The 27983-nt window shown below is 24.6% G+C and overlaps 1 protein-coding gene across 1 annotated transcript; it reads left to right on the top strand.

Annotated features, from left to right (window-relative positions):
* LOC122858783 lies at positions 1-27983 on the top strand. The gene is made up of 6 exons (XM_044161920.1): positions 1-580; positions 21427-21809; positions 21923-22716; positions 23254-23408; positions 25168-25372; positions 25478-27983. Exons 1-6 carry the CDS (start codon positions 551-553, stop codon positions 25816-25818), a joined length of 1908 nt encoding a protein of 635 aa, XP_044017855.1. The 5' UTR covers positions 1-550; the 3' UTR covers positions 25819-27983.

The following is a 27983-nucleotide window of genomic DNA, read 5'->3' as shown; positions in this document are numbered from 1 at the left end:
GTTAACCAGCACAGGTCGCACTTTGCCGTGGCATTTATTCAGTCACACGGAGCAACCCGAGCATGATGCAGGGACAAGCGGTTATATTATAAATAATTTTTTTTTAAATAACGGAACGTTAAAAAGCCGGCTTTAAAATATTTGTTTACGTACAAGACACATGCGTTTGCATAAAAGAACAAAAAAAATTATTCAAATAAAAGTTTTACCTGTTTGTTTAACAATTAAAAAAAAAAAAAGAATTTTCTTTCTTTTTTGTGTGTTTATTCAATGTGAATGTGAACAATTTTTTAATTTAATACATTCAATATTTGAATGATTTTTTTTTTTTTTTTGACTATTGGATATAAAGTGACTTGAAAAAGTTGATTTTTTTTTCACTTAAACTATTGGCTGATGGCTCAAATTTTCGGCGGGAAATTTTGAAACTTTCCCGTTGTGTAAATTAATAACTAAAGTACTGAATAGTGAGAAAAAAAATAAAAATTAATTTAAAATAATATCCTAGTGGATTTTTTTAAATCTTTAAAGAAAAAAAAAATAAATAAAAATGGTGTACGGTGGTTTTGAGATGGAGACGGTGAGTTAAATTTGTTAATTGAATTAAAAATAGATAAAAAATTTATTTATTTATAAATGATTAGCAAGATTTTATTAACTGATATTTATAAATTATCTATAAATAATAGTTCATCAATTAGTATGTATTGTTTTTTGTTAAATTAAATATCAGGTTTTGAAAATTACCTTGACATTTAAAATTGAACAAAAAATAAAATAAAAAAAAGCCATTCAATGGTGTTTTTTTTTTTTTTAAATTACATATATGTTGTTTTTTTTTTCGAGGTTAATGTTTTTCTTTGATAGTGACATTGACAGTCACTCGTGGATAATTTTATTTGGCGCGATCATTCAATACGCAAGTACAAGACTGACCCAGTCGGGACAACTCCACTTCTTGTGCGTGTGGATAACATACATAGAGACATTCGTGCAACAAGTAGAGAAATCGCGCTCTGGAAAGCCGAGAACTGAACCAATTTTTATACTAGCCAACTAAAATACTATTTAGGCTGTAATCTACTTTTTTTTTTCCTTCATTTTCCTGCATTTAAAAATACTGGAATAATTTTTTTAATGATTTATGTAATTTATAAACTTTTAACTGAGCATAGCAAGTTAAACTTTCGAGGAAAAGAGAAAGTTAACTATTGGAAAAAATTTATAGAAAAAAAAAATTTGAAATAATTTTAAATTAAATTTTGCAGAAAGCAATCATCAAAGCATGTAATTATTTTAAATTTTAACTAACATATTCATGTGATTATTATAAATTTTTTTTTCCTAATAAACGCTTTATTTAAACAATTAATATTATACATTAGTGTAAAAATAATCTTTTTAAAAAAAGATAACGATATGATAAAATAAATAATTTAAACAAAGAATATAAAAACCTTGAAAAAAGTCAAAGATATTAATGGAAATTTGATATCTTGAATAGCATGAATTTTTAAATAGATTTGACCTCATGAAATTCTCATTCTCCCTCTCATTCAAGGCTATATAATAGTAATTTTTTTTTAAATCCAAAAAAAGTATATACTCGAATAACAAAATAGTCAATAAGCCGACGGACCAAGTTACTTACATCATTTCATAGTGTCTGGGATTATATATTTAAAAAAAAAAAAAAAATTTATTTCGTCAATTTTTTTTTCCATTAATTCATCACTATATTTAATCTGTTATTAAATCTATCATCTGACAATGCTCATAATTTTCTTAGAATTTAAATTGGATGTACGTGAAAATAAATTACGAATTATCTTGAAAAAAAAAACGAGAAAACAATTTTTAATATTATTGTATTGTTTTTGTGCAATTTTTTATATCAATTTTTTTTTTTCTTAGAAAAAATATGATACTTATTACGTTTGTAAAAATTTTGAAAAATGTCGTTTTGATTTATTGAATTTAAATCGATAAAATTATGACATGCTGTTACTCATTGTTTCGAAAAATTTTCATATAATTTTTCAATGGTCAACAGAGTGACTCTTATATACTCTTCCTTGTGATAAAATCAGATGTAAAATAATATGAAAAATATATATGGATTTATATGTATGTGTTTTTTATGTTTTTTTAAAAAATTTTTTTTTTCTGGACCTGCTGAGAAGGCTAACTTTCGAATCTACTACATACCCCGCCCCTTCACTGATTCTCGCGACGTTCGTAATTCTCGCCCGTCGAGAAATTCACTCGACACGTACGTGATGGAAAATTTTGCGGTGAAAAAAAATATAATAATAAATGAATAAATAACAATAATATTTAAAAATAAAAAATTTAATAACAAAAAATAAATTAATAATAAAAAGTTGCAAATGACCTCGTTGGTTTTTCAATTTTAAAATTTTTCTTTCATCTTTTCATCATGAATCACCTTAAATCATTTATTTTTTGTCATCAAAATATGTCTTTATTCTTTTTGTTGTAATTAATTTTATATTTCCTTGATTCTAGAATTAATTTTTTTACTTGAAAATTTTTTTTTTTTAAACATTTTCATGTAATTAAGTGATAAATTAAATTTTTTAAATATTCATGAAATTTTTTTGTCTTAATTGCCAATTAACAAAGTAATTATTGAACAATAATTAATCAACACAAGACATGTGTATATTGATACATTATAAAATGTCACTTTTAATCAGTATTATCCAGCTTATCATTATTGAGTTTCGTCATTTTGAACTTTGTTCATATTTTTAAGTATTTACAAAGTCATAATAATTTTTTGTTTCACACTTTTTTTTTTTCATTGGTTTATTTATCACGTAATAATATATTAATTATCTCATGATTAACTAAAATGATAAATTTGTATCAATGCAAAAATTTGCTTGAAAATATGATTTATATTTTTTAATGACATTAACAAATTAACAATCTAGGAATTATTGAATTATTTCATTCTCAAAATTGATGATAAAGTGACTCTAATTTTGTCATGATTTAATTATTTAATATTACAGTTATATTAATTTTAAAATATTTTCAATTAATTGAAGAAGTTTTCTTTTTATTACATCAAATTTCAATCAATTTTTCTAATTTTAATTTTCATTAAAAATATTTTTTCAAATTAAAATAATTATAAATTTGAAATCACGATTTTTTAAAAATTATTTTATCATTTTTTAAAATTTATTTTTGATCAATGAAATTTATAAATTATTTATTTAATTAATTAATTATATCTTAATTGATTTATTTAATTCAATTAATTTTAGTGTACATGATTAACAATAAATAATTTATTTTTTGTATATTTAAAAAATAAATATTTGATTACTATTTATATATTTTTATTTATTTTGTTGAGTTTGCGTGTTGATGTTCACACGATTCGCAGGGATTATGGCCCTCAAGGGTTGAGTATAAACGCGTGCGTGCGGCTTTAAGAGTTCGCGAATCAGCCGCGGTGCCCAATTAGCCGGGCAGTGCTGGTCACGCCGTGGAATCTCCTTAAGGATAGGACCCACGGCATCCCGCATACAACTACCATAAACCTCTGTGAACTTGAAACACGGTAGCTACTCTTTTATATGCACTATGTATAATTTTTTTTCATTTTAAATTAAAAAGTATTAAAAAAATAAATAAAAATCCAATAAATACATAATTGCAGAATACCATTTGTATATTCAACATGGTCATATTATTTTAGACTTGATTCTGATCGTTTTATTTTCATTTTTTTTTTTTGTTTTTTAATGCATACACCGAATTATTCCCGTCGTTTTTATTTCCAGTCTCAAGTTATTTTATACATTTTTTTTTTTTTTATAAAATGATGTATTTAAATGCAAATATTATTGAACATTTCCCATCGCGTCGAATTATTCTCTGGGTCAGTTAAACCAGAATCCCTCGAGCATTAATTTTTTTATTTTTTATTTTTTATCAATCCAGTTTCCGTATATATTTATATGTATTTTTAATTCCTTAATAATCCAGTGAATACTTGAAACATTATAAATTTCTTGTCATCACAGTTATTTCATTTCTATCTTCATTCACATTTATGTCAATTTTTTTTCGTTTAAAAAATCATACATTTAAAAAAAAACACCAATAACTTGAATTTTTTTATCAATTTATCTCGATTTAACGACTTGGAATTTTTAAATATTGTCACTAATTTTTATAATTGAATTAAATTTAATATAAACTATTTTATGATGATTTTTTTTTGATAAAAAGTTGAGTGGTTTTTTTTTTTAATTCAAAGACTTTATCGATTATTGACGACAGGTTAATTGATTATAATTTATTTTAGTTTATTATTTTGCACAACAGGTGTGGATACTTTTGTTTTTTTTTTTCAAAATTCTAAATAAAAATTAAAAAGGCGTCAAAAAAGTAGAGTCATAATTTCGCTGTTCTTGTCAAACTTGTGCGTGGTTTTGTTGTGCATATTAGGCATGTTAGCATGATTTTATTTATTATTATTTTTATTAAAAAAATTTATTTTCATTTTATTTTATCAATGTTAGCTAACTGGTATCGTATTTTTCATAATTGTACATGGGTTTGGCTTTTATGATCCATCACATGTGGCTATAAGAAAATGATAAAATTGTATTTTATGCGGGAAGTAATTGAGTAAGAAAATTAATATCTTCTCGATAGAGTTACTCGAAAGATTATTAGTTACATTACGATACGATGAAACTATCTATCTTATACATACATATTTTTTTTTTACTCGATTATTATTAAATTGTAGGGGCCGTTGAAAAACAAGAAAATTTCTTGGACACATTCTTTCAAATAAAATAATAAAAAACAATATTAATAAAAAAAAAAAATAATAAATTAATAGATTAAAATATATTTTAATAATTCCGTTTTAAAAACCGTTATAATTTACCTTTATTTTGTGCTTTTAATTTTTTTTTTACACGTGGCGCCAGGATACCTCTGCAATTTATATTACTCGGAATTTCCGTGGTCAGAATAAGTCGCGAAAAAAAAGGAAAAAAAAATTCAAAGTAGAAATTGAAGGTGAAAGTTATAAACTAACACAAATTGTTGGTGATTCAAAAATTATGATAAAAACAACTTAACCAAGATTAAAATTATACATAAAAGTTAAAAAAAAAAAAAATAACAAATGTTTTGTCAATTTAAATACAAAAATAAAATAAAAAAAGAAATTTAAAAAAATTCAAGATAAGTTTGTATAAAGTGTATATAAAGAAAGAGAAAGATAATTTACAGGGTGCAGGGGATATTGTCCCTGTAGCCGATGGGGTTAGTAAGGGTGATGGTAAATTGTAGCCATCTTTGGGGACAAGATAAATCAGACATACTCTCTCTCTTTGTTTATGTCTTTCTCTATACTTGAACAACAGATTCACCTTGGTTATTTGTGCAAAGTGCAAATGATCACTCGCTTAATTACGCGTTCAGCTCATTAAGGTTGTTATCCCTGGTTGCTCACGCATTAGCCTTTTCTGGTGGAATTTTCAGCCCTCTTTCCCTCACCAATAGCCATCCTATACTTAAACTCAACATTTAAATAGAATATAAATTTTCTCCACGTCTCGATCAACATTATATTTTATTATTTCTTTTTTTTCATACATATAATTTGTTTGTTTATTTACTTTTTTAACTTTTTTCTTTTTTTCGTTACATCTCTTTGTAGCTGGTTTGTATACTGAATGGCTCTCTCGTGTTACAACCCCCTTCGGGTGTGAGCAATGAGTTGCAATAATTTCAATGTATATATAATTTCACTAATGAGCTATTCTTGATATATACCAATGTAATTAAAATGCCAACTGGCTTATTATTTATTAACCTGACAATAATCAAAAATTTATTTATTATAAAATAAAATTAATATATTTAATATTTTTTTTTTCCAATTGATATTTTTATTATTTAATTATTTATTTAGCAATTTTTTTTTATCCACAAATATGTCAATGAATTTATATATTTAATTTAAAATAAAATATCATTTTTAAAAATATTTAAAAGCTAAAATTCTTGTGGTTTATTTAAATATAATACAAGTAAAATTTGATGAGCTCGTGGTTGTCTGTTTATTATATAGTTATTATAGAAAATAACAATAAACAAATTATATGTAACTTGAAAAATCTCATCATGAAAGAATGACGACAATTTTTAATTTTATATAAATAATTTAGAATAAAAAATTTATGATAAATATTTCTTTAAGGAAACAATAAAATATATATTAAATTATAAATTTCAAGAAAGCAATATACAAAGTATATGGGTTTTTCAGTTATATATTTATGTGAATGTGCTCCTTTTTTTTTTTAGTGTTTGTAAATTTTTTTTTTTTGTCTTTCAAGTCGAGATTCTCTCAACAAGACAGAGGCAAACGGTCATGGACATCGGCGCGTTTCTCGCGGGAGGTCCCCCATGGTTATTATCTTTGTCTTTTAAAATGTTGCAACTGTTTCTCCGACTAGTCATATTTTTACAGGGTAAAAGAAACTGCACCGGTATACAAAGATACTGACTCGCGTACGCGTGCGCCCTCGATCAATTGTAAACGAAAAAAAAAAAAACAATTTTTATATTTTTAAATTCTTAAATGTTTGTGTGTATGCATATTGGGCCTGTTGCACAATCCAAACGGTCCCCCACAACTACTGACCCTCTATAAATTCATTTTGTTATTTCCATTCGCATTTCGCACAATGACTCTCACGATAAATGAACTTTTTTTATTTTATTTATTTATATTTCAATATGTTATATATAAAATATAAATGGGTTTTTTATTTTATAATGTTACTTTTGTTTAAAACTATAAATGAGGTTGGATCTGGTTTCAGTTGTATAGACACAACGCAACATATTATCTTGCAAAACGGTCAACCGGTTGCCCTCCGCGTAACGACGCCATGACGTCATTTACTGATCGATCTCTATACCGAAATCTAAATCGTTTATCTCAAATGCGAATATATATATTTATACACAATAGCTAGACTATAAAATTCAAGCAACTTGTATGCCAAATCGTTAAATTATTTTCAATATACATACATTTAATGTTGTAAATGAAAAAAAATAAAAAAAACAATCTATGTGAATTGTTTTTATTTATTTTCACAATATCCACATCAATTGCGTGTTTTGTATTATTTTTTTTTTCAAATTTTGTGTATGAAATTGTGACCATGAAAGAAAATAAAATTTGAAAATAAAAAATTGATAAAGAAGAGGAAAAAACAAGGCAAATAAACTGACGAGAAAATTATTTTTGAAAGGTATATGAGTTTAAACATCAGGTTTTGTTGCTATATCTAAAAGTCGACTACCTTCAGTTTAAATACATTTATTATCGTTTAATCCCTAGACCTCTTTAACGTTTAAAATTTACTTTTAAAATGTACATTAAAACCTATAACTTGTAAATCATATTTATCGCGTAAATACTGTATTATGTATGTACTTGAAATATGGATTTTTATATTTGTGATCATAAACAATATTATTATATTAATATATATAATTGATAAAAAATTAAATTTAGATAATAAAATTAATATATTATTGAATTTATAAATAAAATCTATTGTCTTTTTTTTTTTATTTTTCATATATGATTATAATTTACGTTCTAAATCTTGTTGCATATATTCGAATTGAAGTAGACAAATGCAATACGTTCACCTCGTTTCGAGGTCGAATTGTGTTTGGTCTTGCAAAACGATTTGCTTGTTTTTTTTTTTTTTTTCATTTTATTATTATTTGTATTTTTTTGTTGTCCCTTGAATTTATTGTATTACTTTTATCATCATTTTACTATCAAACTGTCTGCACTTATTATATAATTTATGTAAAACAAACAGTTTTCGCATCGATAATTGTAATCGATAATTTTAAGAAAGAGATTGATAAAATATTTGTGAGAGAAAAAGACGGTCTCATTTTTTAAATCGCGATATTTTAGGTATTTTTTTGGAGATATTAAAAATATTCTGGTCTTAATATCCTTGTAAAAAAATATATTCTATTAGAGTAAAAAAAATACGGTCGGAATCGATTTATAATAAAAAAAAATTTCACTACGATAATTTACTAATTTATTTTTAAATTATCTAATTTAAAATTTATCCGAGATCTATATAACAAAAATAAATTTAATAAATTGTGCGTAATTTCATATTTATTTATGATATTTTTGTTTAAAAAATTCAAAAAACTTTTAGCAGTATAAAATTATATTGAATGATTATTGTTAAAGTATGAATAAATTTTACATTATCTTTTTTTCCAAAAAAATAAAATGGGATATTCGGTGTTTAAGGCAGATATTTCCTAGCGTAGAACAAGTGCGTAGTTCACATGTTCTACGCGAGTATATATTTGCTCTAAGCATCAGAAGACAAGCATTTATATTTCGAAAAATGACCAAGCAGAAACTTTAGAGAGTCCACCCAGTAAGAGATTATTGGAGAATGCTGTAAAAACAAGAACATTTATCCAGTATTTGAACTCGAGACCACAAGTACTGTAGGCAGGGCTCTTCCTGACTTAACCATCAGCTCAATCGATGAACTAACCAAAATAATTATACTTTATTATTGATTTGAAAAAAAAATTCAACTTCAATTTAAATTATTCATCATGTCATTGCATTTACCCTTTTTATCTAGTTTTTATATATTATCAATTTTTTCAAAGCTTTACCATAATCAGTTATGATTTATGAATTATAATTAATTATAAAAATAATTTGTATATATCTGTTGTGTTCTAATTATTATCATGTTCATGTAGCTATGTGCTATTGTGTTCACATGTGCAATGACTGTGTAACATGCATATTGCAGAGCCATTATAAATACAATATACATAAATATAAATTAATTCCCATTCATCTACTATTTAATTAAAAAAAAAAAATATAATAATTTCCATTCTGATATCCATTTGATTATCTTTTAAATAATATTTTTCTACAATATTTATTTTTTAAATAATATAAAATAGTGACTAGATAATATACAATGATTTTTTTATTGATAAAATTTTTCTTTATCAATATATTCACCGAATGAAATTCCAAGAAATAAATTGAAAAAAAAATAAATATGATTTTTTTAGATGGCAAATATATATGTCTACTTTTTTACTGTACCATTTTATTTTTCCCTGTTTGAATGGTATGCAATCCGCGTTTGATTCCGAGAGAAATACAGAATGAGACTATAAAATTATCTCATGACAGCTCTATGTCTCGTGTAGACACACGTTTTATTTTATATACACTGGCACGCGTGTAGCCTCGAATATTTTAGCATAAAAAAAATGTCTATTTTCTTACAAAATAATCAATTATTTATGTTCAATTTATCTTCGAATTATAACCTAATTTAAAATATAAAAAAAAAAAGACTATTATACCATTTAACACTATTATTTTAATTAAATAAAAATAGGATTTTACATTGCTAATAAAAAAAAATATAAATTATATTCTTTATTCAAAAATAATTATAATTTTTTCAATATAATTTTTATTTATTTTAATTAAAAATACATGTTTGTATATTTTTTTTTTAAATATAAATTCAGGACATCTTCAAATGCACTAATACACATAATCGTGTAATATTGTATTATTTTTTATTTTCTTTGGTTAACGCATTTTTTACCGTTAGCTGAGTGACTAGGCCGCTTATATACACATTGCCATTCGCGACTCACCTACATGCACCTATTTGCACTGCATATGCCAGACTGGACTCGTTTTTTTTCCCTCAATTTTGACCCCCTGTCTCTCCTCTCACCTAATATACACCACTATGATTTGCTGATTTTTAATAGCTTTATATTTAATTTATACTTGCATAAAATGAATAAATTTTTTAGTTAAATTTGTAATTGTAAAATTATCACTGTAATAATTACAAATTATATATAAAAATATAAAAAATAAATTTTTTAAGTTTAAATTAATATAAATTAAATTAATCGATCTTTTTTTGTATTTTAATTTTTTTTTATTTAAAAAATTTTTAATTGTCTTTGAGGAAGACTTAATTGTATATATCTCTGCGTGTTAAAGAAAATGTATATTGTCTTTATATAGTGATACAGTGACAATATCAGTTTGTATTTAAAATAAAAGAATTGTTTTTTTTTTTTTGCAGACATTTGCCACTGTATCACTGTATAAAATTTAACTGAAGGACAAAAGAATTGTCATCACAATACTTGAGGGTTGTTTTCACTGCTGTTGTCTCAGTTGTCTTATCAAACAAGCAACTGTCGTTGCTTCGTATATTCTTAGCGATAATCTACGTGACTTTATTATCGTCATTTAAACCAGCTACTCTCATTCTTCTTAACACAGCATGTGCATATCATGTCACATCCTCTTCATTATATTAAATTTATATATTTTTTTCTTTTAATTTATTTATATTTCTTTTTTACTTTAAATATTTTTTATATTGCTCTTTTATTTTTTTTTGCTAGGATAAAAATCACTCAGTGATTTTATTTATTTGTATTTTAAACATTTTTTATCCCTTTTTTTTTTTAAATTCAATTTTTAAATATAAAAATCACTCGGGGATATTTTCTTTTTTTTGACTTGCTTTTATTATTAATATTTATTTATTTATTTTATCAAAAAACATATAGGCAATACTGACATTAAGTAAAATAAAAAGAAAAAAAAAGAGATCAGGAGGTGACTGTAAGAGAGAAAAATAAAATGAAGAGGATCGAGTATCATTTGAATAGAATAGGACGATGGTTATTTACGGTATTCACGAAGGTGCAGTATGCTCGTGCCATGTTAACTTTATTTATTTGAAAAAAAAATTTTTATTCTTTAATATATTATTATTATTACAGAATTAAGATAAATTCATATATAATTTTCAGTCAAGTAAAAATATTTTTAAATATAAAAAAAACAATCTTATTGTTTTTATACTGAAAAAAAAAAAAATCTTATTGATCAAATGAATTTCATTCAATTGAATAAATTAAAAAAGCGATGGGGTAATTTTTATTTACTCAAAAAAAAGTATGAGAAGTATTTTTTGATAAAAATAAAGTAAAAAAAAAAGTGGAATTATCAAGTAAGACATTATTGAATATGCTAAAAACAAATATCGATTTGAATCTATTGAAATCTCGCAATCTACAAAAAGATACCGGATACAATCGCCCCCGGGGTCTTATGAATACATTTTCAATATATTTTTCTGATAGCCAGAAAGAGAGTACATTTGTGCATCCAAAATAAATGTAATCGAAGAAAAAAAAAAAAAAATAATAAAATACGTTCTCTGGTGTTTCATATGTATTTACAATAAAAAGTATATATAGTCGCGCACGCTTGAACATAAATTTAAAATTTTTGTAAGGGGGGTATGTGGGTATGTGGGTATGTAGGTATATGCACAGTGATTTTATATAGAAAATAAATACAGTAGACAATACTGAGACAAAAAAAAAATAAATGAATAAAAATAAATGAAAAAAAAAAAATAGAGTCAACATACAGAGAAATTGAAATGAATAAAAATAAAAAAAGGAATTTTCGATCGAGGGCCACACAGAGGCCAACTGCAATGTGCATATCTATCTCTTGTGGATATATATAAAATGGGGGAGGAATATTCTCAGAAGCGGGAGGCCATTACTGGTGCCTTAAGCCACATACTGATATCTCAATACAAACCCCTTTAGTTTGAATCCATTATATAAAATCAATGCTGCTTACTATCGCACGTCATTGAATTATTACTTTTTTTTTTATAATAATTATTTAAGTTTATATTAATATGGCTTGTAAAATTATTTAAATTTCAATTAAAAAATTATTTGTTTGTTTCAATTAGCCAATGAAAAATCAAACAAGTAGTATTTTTTTTATTATTTTCTATTGGAGGGTAAAATTATGTAGAAAATAATTCATTAAAAATATATTTTTTTTGATTGTTTTCTTATTTTTTTTTTAGATGAAATAATCAAATTAGCAATATTATTTTTTTTATATAACTTTGTCATTTAATTTTGAATAATTAAATGATATCATAATATTTATTTTAACGTTTAAATAAGCTAGAAATTGATTAACATATTTAAAAATTTATAAATTAAATAATAATGAATTGTAAATGTATTTTCAAAATGACAATATTCTAACGAACAATAATTTATTTCATTATAATTTTATTATTAAAATTACAATACTAATTAATTCAAATAAAATCACATCAATAAATTTACAATACAATTGATTGAATATACTATTTATCTTTTTTTTAATTATAAATTATGTAAAGTAAAAAAATAATTCAACCATCTTGTTTCTGAATTTTAATATTTATTTTTTCTTCTAATTTTTTTATTTTATATTTCATGTTTTTCATATATATATTTATTTTAAAAATGTGCAATATAATTTAATCTTGTTCGTATTCGAGATCGTAGTGCGACCGTGTTTACCGCTGAATTATACATAAGTCTTTGAGCGAATAAAATATATGCCGCGAGCGTTAAACGCTTGAAAAATAAAAAAAAAAAAAGGGAAATAACTTGTAAGAAAAATAATAATATTGAAAATAAAAGTAAAATATATATAAATAAATAAATATGTATCCCAAGTTGGATATTAACCAGAAGAAAAGCTTGTGTCAAAAAATAAAAATAATTTACATAGTATTGTTTTTTTACATATTCATTAAAGCTCACACAAGTAATGGTTAATTTAAACCATTTAAAAATTTGTTCAGCTGTATACAGATATATTATTAATTTGAATAATTTATATTGATTAAAAAAATATTTACCTTTCTAACGATCTGACATTTAAAGTTTTGAATGACGTTAATTGTGGCCTTGAAATATATTTTTTTTTTTTTTCAAAACACGTTTTAAATGATTGGTGAAATTTTATCACAAGTTACAACACTTACACATTGTAAACTAATAAATCATAAATCATAATGCAATATAGATTTTTTTTTAAAATTATTTTTATTTAATTATTTTTTTAAATATTCATTATTGGCTTCCGGGCTCTTCAGCTGACAACTCGAGGTTGAAGTAACATTATTTCTTCAGGTGTTGCAAAAATAATACAAACATGTATGTATGTCAAAATGTAACATCAATAGATCATAAAAACATTAAAATAAAAAAATATACCATGCTCAACAAAATCGAGATTGTAATTTTATTTTTTTCATTTTATAAACTTGTTATAACTTTATTTATTTATTTTTAATCTAGCTCTTTTTATTTACCTTTGTTTTTGATTTTTTTTATTGTTTTTTTTTTCTGTGCTTGCAGTGGATAATATAGCAAAGGTGTGAGTAGGTGGTTTTTGTATTCGGCTTATTTTACAATACCAAACCGCCTTCAGAAACCCTGTGGTTTGTACAAGGCTTAATGGCGTCCACTTTACCGCTTTTCGTATGTCGTTCATATACCGCTTAAGTTGATTTATCGATTATTTCGTCAGCAATTTTGCCATCTATATAAACAATATTTTTATCAATTTTTTATTTATTTTATATTATTATTAAACAATGTTTTCTTAAATATAATTTATACATAAATCATGCCACTTAAAGCTTTCTTTTAAATTTGATAAATCAATTTACCCAGAGCTTTTTTCTTAAATTATTTTTAATTTACTTATCATTCACCTTTTGACAACAATAAAGCTCCAACAATTTTTATAAATTTAATTATTTTTTAATTAATAAACAATAATGCTAAAAATAATAAATATAACACTGTTATTTTCAACAGAGCTTTTACAGCTTTTATGTTATTTAAACATTTTCATATCGCTAATTATTCATAAGCCATTTATTTTCTATAAATATCATAATTAGCTATTCAAAAAAAAAATATATAAATAAAATCAGATAAACTATATGCAAATATATATAACCAGACAAATATTAAATAAAAAAATTTCTCATTTTTATTGCATTCTTTATATTCTGTTTACTCATCGAGTAACTGGAGTCACTGGCTCTTTTTTTTTCAATATAAAACAAAAAAATAAATTCACATATTCATGTTTTCTTATTCACATCCTCAAATAAAATATATATCCAAACGTTATTCTCATAAACACATACTTATTCACTCAGTATAATTTCTCATATATATTTGCAACACTTTGGAATTCACGACTCAATCCTTTTCTCCTTGTTCGTTTATATGTGTATATAAGTTGTATATATGTTTGTAAAATTTACCTCTCACTCGTTTCACATATATATATATATTACACAAATAAATAAATAGCAACCTTCAAGGCCGACTACATTTAACTTTTCCAATTCGTGGATCCTTTGACTTCCTATCTTTGTCCTTGTTTTTCTTCAGAATTATTCTCAATTCAATCCGTGTTTAAAAAAAAAAAAACCATCTGACAAGATGATTTCACATAAAAATCTTTATACTCACTATAAAATTAATTATTTTTTATTTACATATAATAATAATAATATTAATTATATATTGTGTTGTTAAATTGATCTATTTTAAATAATAATATGATTTTTTTTTAATCGATAATAATTTACATGAAATAAAATACAAAGTTATTATTACGGAAGTTTATTTTATAAATGATGTTTATTAAATTGACCTTTATTGCAAAAAATTAGAGCAACAAGGATATAATGCCATTTAAATTTTGAGATAATTAAAATTAAATTGTTCATGTCAAGTATCCTGCTTGTCATTATGATGATATTGTATAATTTTTTTTCTGAGCTTTTAATTTTTGCCGGCGGGTGTAATCATAAACAATTGATTTTTTAATATAGATTTATTTAAATTTTTTATTAGTCATTATTTGTATTTTAATTTTATTAATTTTATGTTTGTTGTTTTTTTAAATATTTTAATACAGATGACAAGCAAGGTCTATAAATTGAGCTTTTAATTTTAATTTTTTTTTGTTTAAATTTTAAATTAAATTGCAAATTGTTTTTCACGATAACAATTATTATTTATATTATAATTGGTATTTTTTTTTACTTTATTTGATGAATTATTTATTCGTTTGGTTATTGAAATTTGTAAATTTTTTATTGAGAGTAAGTGAGTGTTGAATTTTTTGGATTATGCAAAATTATTTTATGTATGGGATTTAATGCTTTTAGATAAATGTGTAGGTATATGTATATTGTTTTTGTAAATAAATTTAAAAATGAAAAACAATAAAATAAAATGACATTTTTTGTTTTTTTTTTATTTCATTTTTTTCAAATAAGTACATAGTTTTTTATAAAACAAAAATTTATTTTTTCCATTATAAAAAAAAACAGTTGCCATCGATAATTGTGACAAAAAAATAGATAGAATATGTGTGAGTGTGTTACATTATTTATTTTTTTTTTTTTTCAAAAAAGATAAAAAAAAGCTGTAAGGTGTTCAAGGCAGATATATCCTGGCGTAGACTAAGTGCGTAGTTCACATGGTCTATGCTAGAACATATTTGCCTCGAATACCAGAAGACAGAATATTGCGAAGAGTGCTATGTATCGGTCTTAACAATTTCTTATATGGATAGATTTGAACTCGAGACCACAAGAACTGTAGGCAGGGCTCTTGCCGACTTGACCATCAGCTCACTCGATGAAATACGAACAATAATTATACTATATCTTGATTTGAAAAAAAATTCAACTTAAATGTAAATTATTCATCATGTCATTGCATTTTCTCTTGTTTATATAAATTTATCAAGTGTCAGAGAAATATTTCTGAACACCAGGTAGTCTGTCAGTCTCGAAAAACATTTAACAATGTCCAACAATATGAGCATATTCACATTGTGATTTAAACATATATATATTATATTTTGTTTTTTAAAAAATATTTTTATTTTTTAAACTTTATTTTATCAAACAGACAAAAGGCAATGCTCATAACTCGACGTGGTGATGCACTGGAGATCATTACCACCACCGTTATGCTCCCTTTATACAGTATTATGTTACTATTTACACTATCACAACTGACTATTTATTTGTCTTGCTCACTTACACAATTTTATATTTTTCATATAATATATTTATTTACATTTTTTTCATTTTTTATACTCATTTTTATTCAGCATATTTATAATATATTTTTAAATAAAATTAATCATCATCTACCAAATTTCCTGCAGTAGAAATTAATTACAAAAATTTAAAAATAAACTTGAATTTTAAATTGATAAGTAAAGAACAATAAAATATATCTTGCTTAAAAAAATATTAGACAATTCAAATATGAAGTATGTATTCAAAGAGATAAAGTCGTTTCGCGTCAGAAATAAATTTTTTATATGAACCAAGTTTGCTGTGTTATTTTATTATAATTTTTAAAAAATATTTCATAATGTCCAGTATGAATAACCTACAGATGATTGACAACGGTTAACACATACATTTATTATTAATAAATAATAAAAATAAAAAAACCAAAATAAAAAAAAATAGATGATCCATCATTTTTGAAATCTTGACATATGTTAAATATATATTTAAATAATATAATGTAATAGAAAATTATACAAAATAAATTGCAAATAATATACAAATACCTCAACAACAATCGGTCACACACGCACCCATTGTTCGAGTTTCAAATTGTCACGGAACATTTGGTGAAAGACAATAAGGAGCGGTCGCCCACACGCGTGGTGAAACTATTACTCTGTATGTAATGTGTCTCACATTAAGTATTATTTATCCACACCAAGAAAATAAAAAATCAACAAATAAATATTATAAAACTCATGTTGATAACAATTATTATTTATAGTATATATTTTTTTTAATTTAAATTATTATTCAAGGACAAAAAAAGCCACTTGAAAAATGGCTACTGAATAAAAGACAAATAAATTCATGGATAAATAAAAATAATTATCGTGAGCTTGTTTGGAGTGAGAGTGCATCGATAAAATACTTTAAAATACACAATCACATGGTCAATATAATTCCCTAACAAACGATGGACAAATAAGTGTGGCGATTTTTTTTTTTATTTCTATCACATTTGGCCTATTATCTTCTTGAAATAGTGTCTTTATTTAATTTACACAATATCGATGGTAAATTATTGAATGCAAATGTAAAAAAAAAATATATAAATACATGTACATATGCGATTGTGAGTCAGAAAATCACAGACAAAATGAGGCGGTATATAAAGAGAGCTTTTTTATATATATTGTGTTATGTATAAATTGTAGAGCAGTAATGTGTCGCAGAAGCGTCGATCGTTCGCCCACACGCTACGACAAATCTCGGTGTGTATATACAACTGGCAATAAAGTTACCATTACAATTGCCATTGCTCGAGAAATGCTATTATCTACCTGGTTGAATTTTTTTTTTACTTTTTTTTTTTTGTATTTTGTGTGTATTCATGTGGCACAAATACAGCTTCAGGCTTCTAGAAAATATTTATTATTTTATTTGTATACTGAACTTATTCATTACTATAAATTTGATTGTTGCATATGATAAAATTATTATTATTATTTATTATTAAAATTAAACAATAAAATAATAATATTAGAATTTTTTTAGTTTAAATAGTTTTGAAAGTATTTAAAAATTTGGAGATGTTATTATGAAAATATTAGAAAGAAAAAATGAGCTTTAATAATGTTTTTTGTTATTTGAAATTTTATTTTGTAATTAATTTATGATTAATTAATTAATTTACAATTATTTTTATTTATTTTTTAAATAGAAATAAATTTAAATAGCAAACAAAATAGCTCAGGTATTTTTTATAAATATTTTTTGGTATGAAAAGACGAATTTCAAGCTTGCAAAAGTATAAAGTTATAGATGATCTTAAACGCAACTCAACTGTCATGATAGACACACGTGACAATCACAAAAGTCATGAAAAAATATTTTAAAAAGTGCTTGAATTTAATTAATACAAATTTAGTGATGTAATTATAAAAGAAAAAAAATAAACAAAGTGACTTAAATACGCTTGAATTGACTTTGTTTATTAACAGGTATTTCTTAACTTTCAAATGAGTTTGCTTTGGAAAGAAAAAAAATATATATCGCTATTTTAAATTCAAACTAATTAATTTGAGTCAAACAACCGGGTCTTATTTTAATTATTGACTTTTTATTTATTTTTATATTTTTTTTTCTCTCGTGGTATTTGGCTAGATTAACGTTGAAGCAAACTGATCGAACAATCGATAAAAAACGATCGATGGAACTGTGGAATTCCTTGAATCACGTGGAGACCTGGTTGACCGTGTAAATCGTGATAGTAATCGGTGGGTACACTAGTTTTATGGTGTTGATCAATGTAACGGATCATATAATATGCGAGTGAATGTGTATACAATTATTGAAATATTATTTGCTAGTATTTATCGTTGAAGAAGACCAAAAGACATCGACAAAAATTATTAACATCATTATTTAGATAAAAAAAAAAAATAAACCAATTTCTATCAAATAGTAGTAAAGTAAATATATTATTTGCGACAGTGTCAATAATCAACCTAAATTAAGTAAATAATTATAAAATATAAAATTTAATTTTAGTATATTTTAATAGCCTCTTAAATTATCAAATAATATTTAAATAAATTATTTTTTTTTTATCAAATACTAACAGTATAATTTTTTCTGATTATAAAAAATTTTTTATAATTTTAATTGATAATTTCTTGTCTTTAAAAAATGAAAAAAATAGAAATATTTTGATATAATTAAAATTAAAATATTTTTTTTAATTAAAATGTTGTATTTTATTACAAATCAATAATTTTTTCAAGCGTTAATATCACACTCAATGATAATTGAATTTTTTTTTCCACTTGTCTGACGAAAATAAGTTTGTTCTACTTAAAAAAAAAAAATAAACAAAGTATTAATTGAAAAAAAAAAATAGTTTTACATTCATCTAGCATATTTTAGTAACATTAAAAGTTGAAATGAAAATTATCTATAATAATATAATAATAGTTTAAAAAAAATAGTGAAAAATAGCAAAATTTCATAGACAAAAAAATAAAATTTCTAAATTAAATTTTTGTAGTTGTTTCAATATTAAAAATATCAATGTACACATGTCACATTATGAAAGACCTTGTGAGTAAGACGTACGTCATGAAAGACACATTCCAAAATAGCCAATAGTCGTAGTCATCTTGATTTGCCAACAAGTCACGCACATATCCTGAGAACTTGTCAAGCAAAAACACTTGACAATTCATAAAACAACATAAATAAAACCTGTACAATTTTTTTACATCAAAAAAATACAGTTTGAATAATTAAATAAAAATATACAAAATAATAATTGACAATTATTCATGGTGAATTAATCCGTGACAAAGATACGTCGTGGACAATTAAGCAGATCAAGTACGCGTGGTTAAATAGCACTCAAGGGATTTATTTCAAAATAGAGCTTAATTCAGATCAAGATGATCAAATGATACTTGAATTTTACAGATAAAAAATATCAAAGTCAATGAACTATCAGTGTGATTTATCTGTTTCATCAGCTGTCAAGTACTTAACAGTTGAAAATATTTTCTCTCTCTCAAATAAACATTTAAAATCATTCTCATCTGTCCTATTTACCATCCATTAATTTATTTCTTTTTATCAACATTCAACTGATCCCTGTGGATTATTTAAATTTTAAAAAATTTTATATTTTTTAACGATCTCATGCCTCTCTTTACTTGCCAAGCAAAATTGTCCTTATTTATGCGCCTCAGTAGTCAACAATTGAGACAAATGTCCTCTTTGTTGGCTTGTGGCAGACAATATTTTTATTATTATTTATAAAACCAGGTCAAAGCACTTTTCCATTAAAACTTGTGGCTGAATTGTTGACTCAATTTCACATGCATGAATATTTTTTTAAAAAACTTACATGAAATTGGCTTGGAATTGTTTTTGCTCCTTTTTTTTTTGGCTGTCATTCACACAGTGTATTTAAATCACTCCAAAAATTCTAATGGCATTGTCAGAGAAATGGTCTCACGGAGCGTCACGTAGTATCAATTTATAAACCCGATGTGAAAACAAATCTGTTATATAAAATATATTGGTGACGTTGTGTATATACATTACAAGATGTTTGGACAATGTCGGGATGCCACCACCACCTTATTCAATTTTATATTTATTCCTTTTAAATAAAATTTTCTCATGCATCTTGCTTTATGCAAACACTGACATTTATTAACATCTTCATTGTAATTTTTTTTTTTAAAGCATCATCGTAAATTTTACATATAGGGACAAGTCGTCAAATTTTTTTTTTTCAAAGTCATAATAATAATTTATTATCGTCAATAAAATTCATTTTTATTTTTTATTTCTATATAAAAACTAAATTTATCTGATAAAATTTATTGAAATATATTTTTTATGTTGTTAAAAATATTTATATGTTCTCACTTGTTGAGCAAAAAATAAAAAAAAAAGAAAATATTCCGATTATACTTGATAAAGTTGCATCACAAATAATTTCAACATAAAATAATCCATAAATATATTTGCATCAATGTACTCCAGTTAAATCAAAGTGTATCTCAACTCTAAGGCTCATCTTGCACAACGAATGAAAAAATAAATAAAAAAAAAAAATAAATAGAAAAAGCATAATCGTTTATTTCTCAGTCCGACCTTTTGCATTGCACTACGTCAAGATGTCAGAGCGATGCGACCCCGCCTTGGCGTAGCAGAGATGCACTTGGGAACATTGTAATGGGCTTACAAAGCGTAACAAACTGATGCGAGGTCAAGCACACGACGGGCAATAAACACACGCGCTAAGATAAACGGCCCAAAGCCTCTCAACTCACGACAAGCATCTCAACCCTCTATACATACAGATAATAGGGTTCTGTCTCACTTTTGTATATATATTCTTGCCGCAAAATCATCACAAGATAAAACAACAAAAAATATTTAAAATAAAAAACAAAGAGAATATCAGAAAAGTGTTTTGGTTACAGTGTGAACTGTTGTAAATTAACCTGAGGCTATTTTGCCCCGTTAAAATTGATGTTATAAATATATAAAATAAAATAAAACACGTTAAAATCAATGTTGATGAAAGAGGGTTGATTCTAATGATGACAGATATTGTTAACATACTCGTTTATTGTTTTCACTTAAAGAAATTACATTGTATTAACGAAAAAAAAAAATATAAGAAAAATGATTGGCTGGTCATCACAATGATGATAGGTCTTTTCATCCATGATTACATATTATCTAGCATAATTCAAAACACTTTAATAATAATCATATATGATAAATTTATATTTAATTTAATCTTTTTTTTTTTGTTGAATTACAGATGCCACAAACGGTACCAACAGCTGCAGGCTTTTCGCCGTCATTTGACTATACAACTTTTCAATTTGATTTATCACTATTACCAGATGATTATAATTCATCAATATCACAAACAACATTGAAACCAATGCAAATTAAACAAGAAGTACATTCACCAAGATCTGGATCACCAACAACATATCCAAGTCCACCATATCCAGGTTTGAATGGACAATTATCACCAAATTATTCAATTGATGCATCACCTGGTTATCCAACAAGTCCATATTATGTACCACAAAGTCCACAAAGTGCACAATTATATCCAACAAGCCCAGAACCAATTAAACAACCTGTTAAAAGAGAAAAAAGTCTTGATTTATTAGCTATACTTCAAGAATCAAGGTAATTTTTTAGAAAGCTTTTTTAAAGCTTTTTTAAAGCTTTTTTTTTTCAAATAAATTAATCAAATTGTATATCGAAATTAAATGGTTATCATTATTGTTTTAATTTTAAAGATTACTAGCAGAAAGTTTGGGATATAAAGAAGATTCAACAGATTGTACAGTACCATGTACACCACCAAGAACAGAAGAAGACATATACAATACACTTGATACTGATTTTTTTCCAAAACGTGAAGAAACAAATTCACTATTAAAAGAAATACTATTTAAAGATGATTGCTCTTCAATAAATTCATCTTGTTCATCACAATCATCATCGTCATCACTACCATCAACATCACCATCATCACCAATTGATTTAGAAACATCACCATTGAGAAGTTTATTATTTAGAGATACACAAAAAACCATCAATCAAACAGCAATAATAATACCGAAAATTGAAATAAATGATAATGATATTGACAATAATAACAATAATAATAATAATGAAAATGATAAATTATTATTAAAAAATTCAACAACAAAAATATGTACAATATTAAATTTAATAAATCAAAAAAATGAAAAAAAAAAATTAAATGAAGATAAAGATATAATAATTGAAATTGAAAAAATAAATAAAAAATCAAATAATAATATAGAAAAAATAAATTATAAAGATGATAAAAAATGTGATCATCAATTATTACGTGAAGTTTTACGTGATACTAGTTTTCAAAGAAAATATAATTTACGTCCAGTTGATCTTGGAAGTGTTGGTACTGGATTTATTGAAGATATGGATAGTAATGAATGTGTTGGTGATCTTGCTAGAGAACAAATTGAGCCTGTATTAAGTTTAGCAATGCAACAATTACAAAAAGATTTTGATAATACATGTGTTGCCCTAGGCATTCATCCAGGTTTGTTAATTTATTATTTTTATTTAAATTAAATATATATATATCTCATCAAGAATCATCATGATTTTCATATGAAAAAATACATATAATATTTATAAAATTTATTACTCACAATGTTTGTCAAGTATATTTTTACCTCGTGCATTGTGTTTGCTTTGTATTTTTATCAAAACATATTTATTTATATACACACACACAAATACTGATGTTGACTCTATCAAGACAGTCGACTACCGACCGGTTTCCACCGGTTCACTATTGGTTCTATGTCTTGTCCATGACGTCACGCATGGAATAAGTTACGAAGGCATCATCACGATGCTGATTATTACCAGTGAATTACGAAACTCAACATTGCCACGATTTCAAGGTCGTTTAATATGGCCCCTTTGGTATTTCGTTTGTTGATATATTTCCGGTATCACAGTACAATCAGCTACACTCTCGACAAAAAAATACTATCATGATTCATTGATGATCAATAAAGTATACTGCAATTTTATTTAACAATGCAATATTATATTTTTGATTTAATAGAACCACGTCGTTGGAGTGCTGCTGATGTCGCAGCATGGGTTCAGTGGGCGAGAAGACAACTACAACTACCATCAGTACCCCTGGAGAGTTTCAATATTGATGGAGCAACATTGGCATCATTGACTGAAGATGATTTTTGTCAACGTGCACCACAAGTTAGTATTTAAATGTAAATTTTTTTTTCTTTAAATTGAATTGTTTTGTTCATTAAATTTTTCGATGAATTATTTCATTGCAATTTTTTGAATTTTTTTCGTATTTCATTTGGCGCCAGCACAGTTGTTGGCCATACCTAACGGTCTTTTGTCATTGTCTCTTGGTGCTTGATTTTGGTTGTGGTTAATCGGTGGTTAGCCAAGTGAAAATTAAAATAACAAAAAGAGATGGAAGTAAAGTGATTGCGAGATATACCTATATATTTTTTTTTTTTTTTTTGCTTTATTTGGCTTCTTGATGGAGAGGAAAGTTCGGTGAAAGTGAATTTCTTGGAAATCAATGTGCGTCGGTACCTTTTCTCGTAAAGTGTTTACGCATTCAACCAGATACTTTGACTATATATATTCAAAGAAATATAACTAATAAAAATAAAGATAAAAATTGTTTAAATAAAAAAAAATACAAATAATCGTAAAAAAATTGAGATAAAAATTTAAAAAAAAATTCAAACTTTTTCGTTTCTAATTTGAAATTATTTTAAAAATTCATTTGTTTATATTTATTATTTTTTTTTCAATTGATTTTAAAGATAAATAATATATCTTATTGAGAAATTCAATGCACATGAGTTGAAATAAATTTAAACAAAAAAAAATCCACGATATAGAAAAAAAAAATAAATAAATAAAAGCATGTAGTAATCTCTATTTGTTAGATCTCAAACAGTAACACAATACACAGCTAAAATTTTAATATTTATGTATATAAAAAAAGCATATATTAAATCAGGTCGTTTTATCTTTATTTGCCTACCAAATACAATTTAATTCACGATCAATGTATCATTTATAATTTCGCAACATTTTGTCTCAACAACAAGATGTAACAACACATCATTTAGCTAATTTTAAAATATCTGTTAAAAAATAATAAATAAACCAAACATGTACACGATGAAATCGACATGCAACAAGCCATCGAGTTTTATTCGATCCAGTTGCGAGATCACGATCAATTTATAATACCATGAAAACATATTTTAAACGAAGGTGACTAAATGCAATTTCGAAATTGAAGACTCTACATTCAATAGTTTATGTTGTTGTTAATATTTTTTTTTTTTTAATTTATTTATATTTTCAATCGTTGTTCTTGTTATTATTTTTTTTAAATACACAGCATTACACAGTTATAAAGAGTTCTGAATCACGTGGAGCATGGCGTCACGAAACATTAACTGCATAACTTGCATCTAAGGTGCGTTCCTAAGCTCTCATATATTAAAAAATAAAAATACCTATATGTAAACATATCTAGTTTTAATATTTCATATATGAAGACTCAAAGAAATCATCGTTGGTTGTTTGTGATGGCATGTAGTGTCCGATTGGTTATACATATGCTACAAAAATCTCTTGGTGTCGGTAAGTGGGTCAGTCATTGCCATCGTCTGTTGCGTCGTGCCGCTTTCTCCTCTTATACATACACATATTTTTTTTGAAATATATATACATGTATCTACCAACAAATGCCTCAAGGAATTTTTTATGTTTAGCCAGAAAAAGTAACAAAGAAATAATAAAAATGATAAATGACTCTTGTATCATGAATTATAAATACTTTGATAATATAAATTGTCAATTTGTTGACATTCACATGATGAAGAGACATTGCCAAATAGCTTGACTTGAAATTAGATTACCCTGTTAACATAAAAATATTGTAAATTTTAATTTTTGCTATTTTTGTTTTTTTTAGTGTGGCAGTATGTTGTATGCACAATTGGAAATATGGAAAGCAGCTGTTGAAGAATCACCGAGGAACACATTGGCTGCATCATGGAGTCCAACTGGTGTTGTACAATCAACAAATGATAATTCAAATTCAACAGCATCATCACCACTTGCTAGTATTGGACCAGCAAGTGTTACAGCATCATCATGCAATTTAGATTTTAGTGATGGTAAATTAATAATTAAATAACATTTTTTATAAATATTTTAATCATCATCAATAGCTTGTTGTAAATTAATGCTTATATTTTTTATTACTTATATGAATGTTTTAGATGAAGATGAAGACACTAGCCCAGCTCAAAGTACAAACAGTACTGGAAAAATGAGAAATGGTGGATCACATATACACCTTTGGCAATTTTTAAAAGAGCTATTACAAAGTCCTGGTGTTAATGGATCTTGTATTCGTTGGCTTGATCGTACAAAGGGTGTATTTAAAATTGAGGATTCAGTTAGAGTTGCTAGATTATGGGGTAAACGTAAAAATAGACCAGCAATGAATTATGATAAATTGAGTCGTAGTATACGACAATATTATAAAAAAGGTATTATGAAAAAAACAGAACGTAGTCAAAGATTAGTTTATCAATTTTGTCATCCTTATTGTCTTTAAATAAATATATTTATTTATTTTAACAATAAGAAAAATATATATTTCGAATAATATTATTTCGATTTTAGTTCTATGTATAAATTATCTTTGAACTTTAATCGAGATATCATTATACAATAAGGGCTTCTGGTTCTTTAATTTTAAATAAAGAACTTTGAAAGAATATTATACTGGCCCAGTTGATCAGTACATCATAATAGCTTGTTATTTTTTATTTTTGAAATACAATATAGATGGAAAAATAATACGCGCAAAAGTATCTTGTTGTTTTGAAACCAGTCATTTTCTCTAATGATTCACAATAAGTAATACTTATCGCAAATCTCTATGAACTTGTAAAATATTTTTTTCTTTTATTTTCAATGTTTTTTTTATTTTTTTTTTTTTCCATTCAATAATGTAGTTTATCATCGTTTGACTGCTTATCAACTGGGCCCATAACTCGAGTGCCTGAGCTATAAATTTATTACGATGAAAAAGAAAAAAAAAATTACAGAATAAATTTTATTCTTGTCAAGTAATTTTTTAAAAAATATTTATAATAAATATTTATTATTCTTTCTTTTTCTATTATTATATTAATTTAATTAATTAATTTTTTTTTTTTGAATTATGTGTTTATGCAGTTGGGTAATACTCACATATATTTGTTTTTTTTTAATTTTTTTTTTGGCAATTTTAATTAATTTATATTTCTAATTAACAATTTTATTATTTATCTAACATTTTATGTGGGAGGTACGTCCCTCATTAAATGATAAAAAGAAAAAAAAAGATTAATAATAATTTAATTTATTATTGTTTTTTTAAATTTCAATACGAATTTAGTAATGATTCGTTAAGAAACTATTGTTTTAGCCTCGTAGAATTTTTATTCTCACGATTGCTTGCTGACCCTGACCAAGTGCCCCAAGGTAAAAAAAAACTTATTAATTATTATTGATTATTATTTTGTGATTATCAATTATTCAATAATAATATTTGTAATTTTTTTTTACCAAACATTGGAGTGATTTTAGCGCGCGGAACTGTTCGCTGCTGCTTAATCACCATTGTTATATTTTTCTTCTTATTATTGTTAAAAATATATGGAAAAAAATTATAACACAATGATTATTTGGAGCTTTTAAAGCTTGGTTTTGTTCAGTGATTTTGGTCCCATATATCTATGATATATTAATGATTGTATGTTCTATGAACGATTAGTACTTAAGAAATGTTTTTTTTTTTTTATTTACGAATTAATTTTGTAAGAAAAAATTGACTCAGGTGAGTCAAATATCTCAATTATTAACATGATAATTTAATATTTTTTATTATTTATTAATTATTTTACTCAAATTTAATTGTTGTTATTTTTTTTAACACTGTAAATTTAATTTTTATTTTTAACTCATGGGGGTTTTTTTCTGGTTTGTCCATATTATTTTATAGTTTATTTTAAATAATTTTTTCCTATTTTTTATTGATAATTACTATTAATTTTTGTGTTTAAATATTTAAATAAATTATTTATGAGATTATTTTTAACATTTATACATATTAAAGAAATTATCTTCTCTACTAATTATCAATTTATCAATTTGTAAATATAAAAATTTTTTATTTTTAAATTTTCTTTTTTAATTATTATAATTATAATTACATTATTATTTTTTTATTTTTATGGTTTTCTCGGATAGACACATTGTAATGTGAATCACAGTTTTAAATATGAGTTTATAATTAATTAATAATAATTTATCTTTGTAAAAACTCATAAAATGTAATTAAAAAAAGAAAAAAAAAAGGTTTTTTTTTTTTTTAGAAATTAAGATGGCTCAAATCTTGTAATAAAAAAAAAAAGAGAAAAATTCAGTGCCTGAATTAAAAATCGTTGACTAATGTATTTGTCTGTTTTTATAAAAGAAATTAAAATTTCTTTTTTTTTTTTTTGTCGTTGTACAGAAAAGTGTGGAAACGATATAAATTATAATGTCTAATTACAAAATGAATTGATGGTTCGAATAGCTAAGTTTGAAAATAAATTCAGTGATGTTTATAAGAAGCAACGATTTAACATAATGGGATCGTAAAGAGTAGAAGGATACTTTGCTTGTTGGACACTTCATGTTAAACATTTATTCAATGTACACTCAACCTACCGCAATATTATACATTCGCAC

The sequence above is a fragment of the Aphidius gifuensis genome, linkage group LG6, assembly GCF_014905175.1.
Source record: "Aphidius gifuensis isolate YNYX2018 linkage group LG6, ASM1490517v1, whole genome shotgun sequence".
In the NCBI taxonomy this organism is placed as follows: domain Eukaryota; kingdom Metazoa; phylum Arthropoda; class Insecta; order Hymenoptera; family Braconidae; genus Aphidius; species Aphidius gifuensis.
This window is presented reverse-complemented; position numbering and strand designations above follow the sequence as displayed.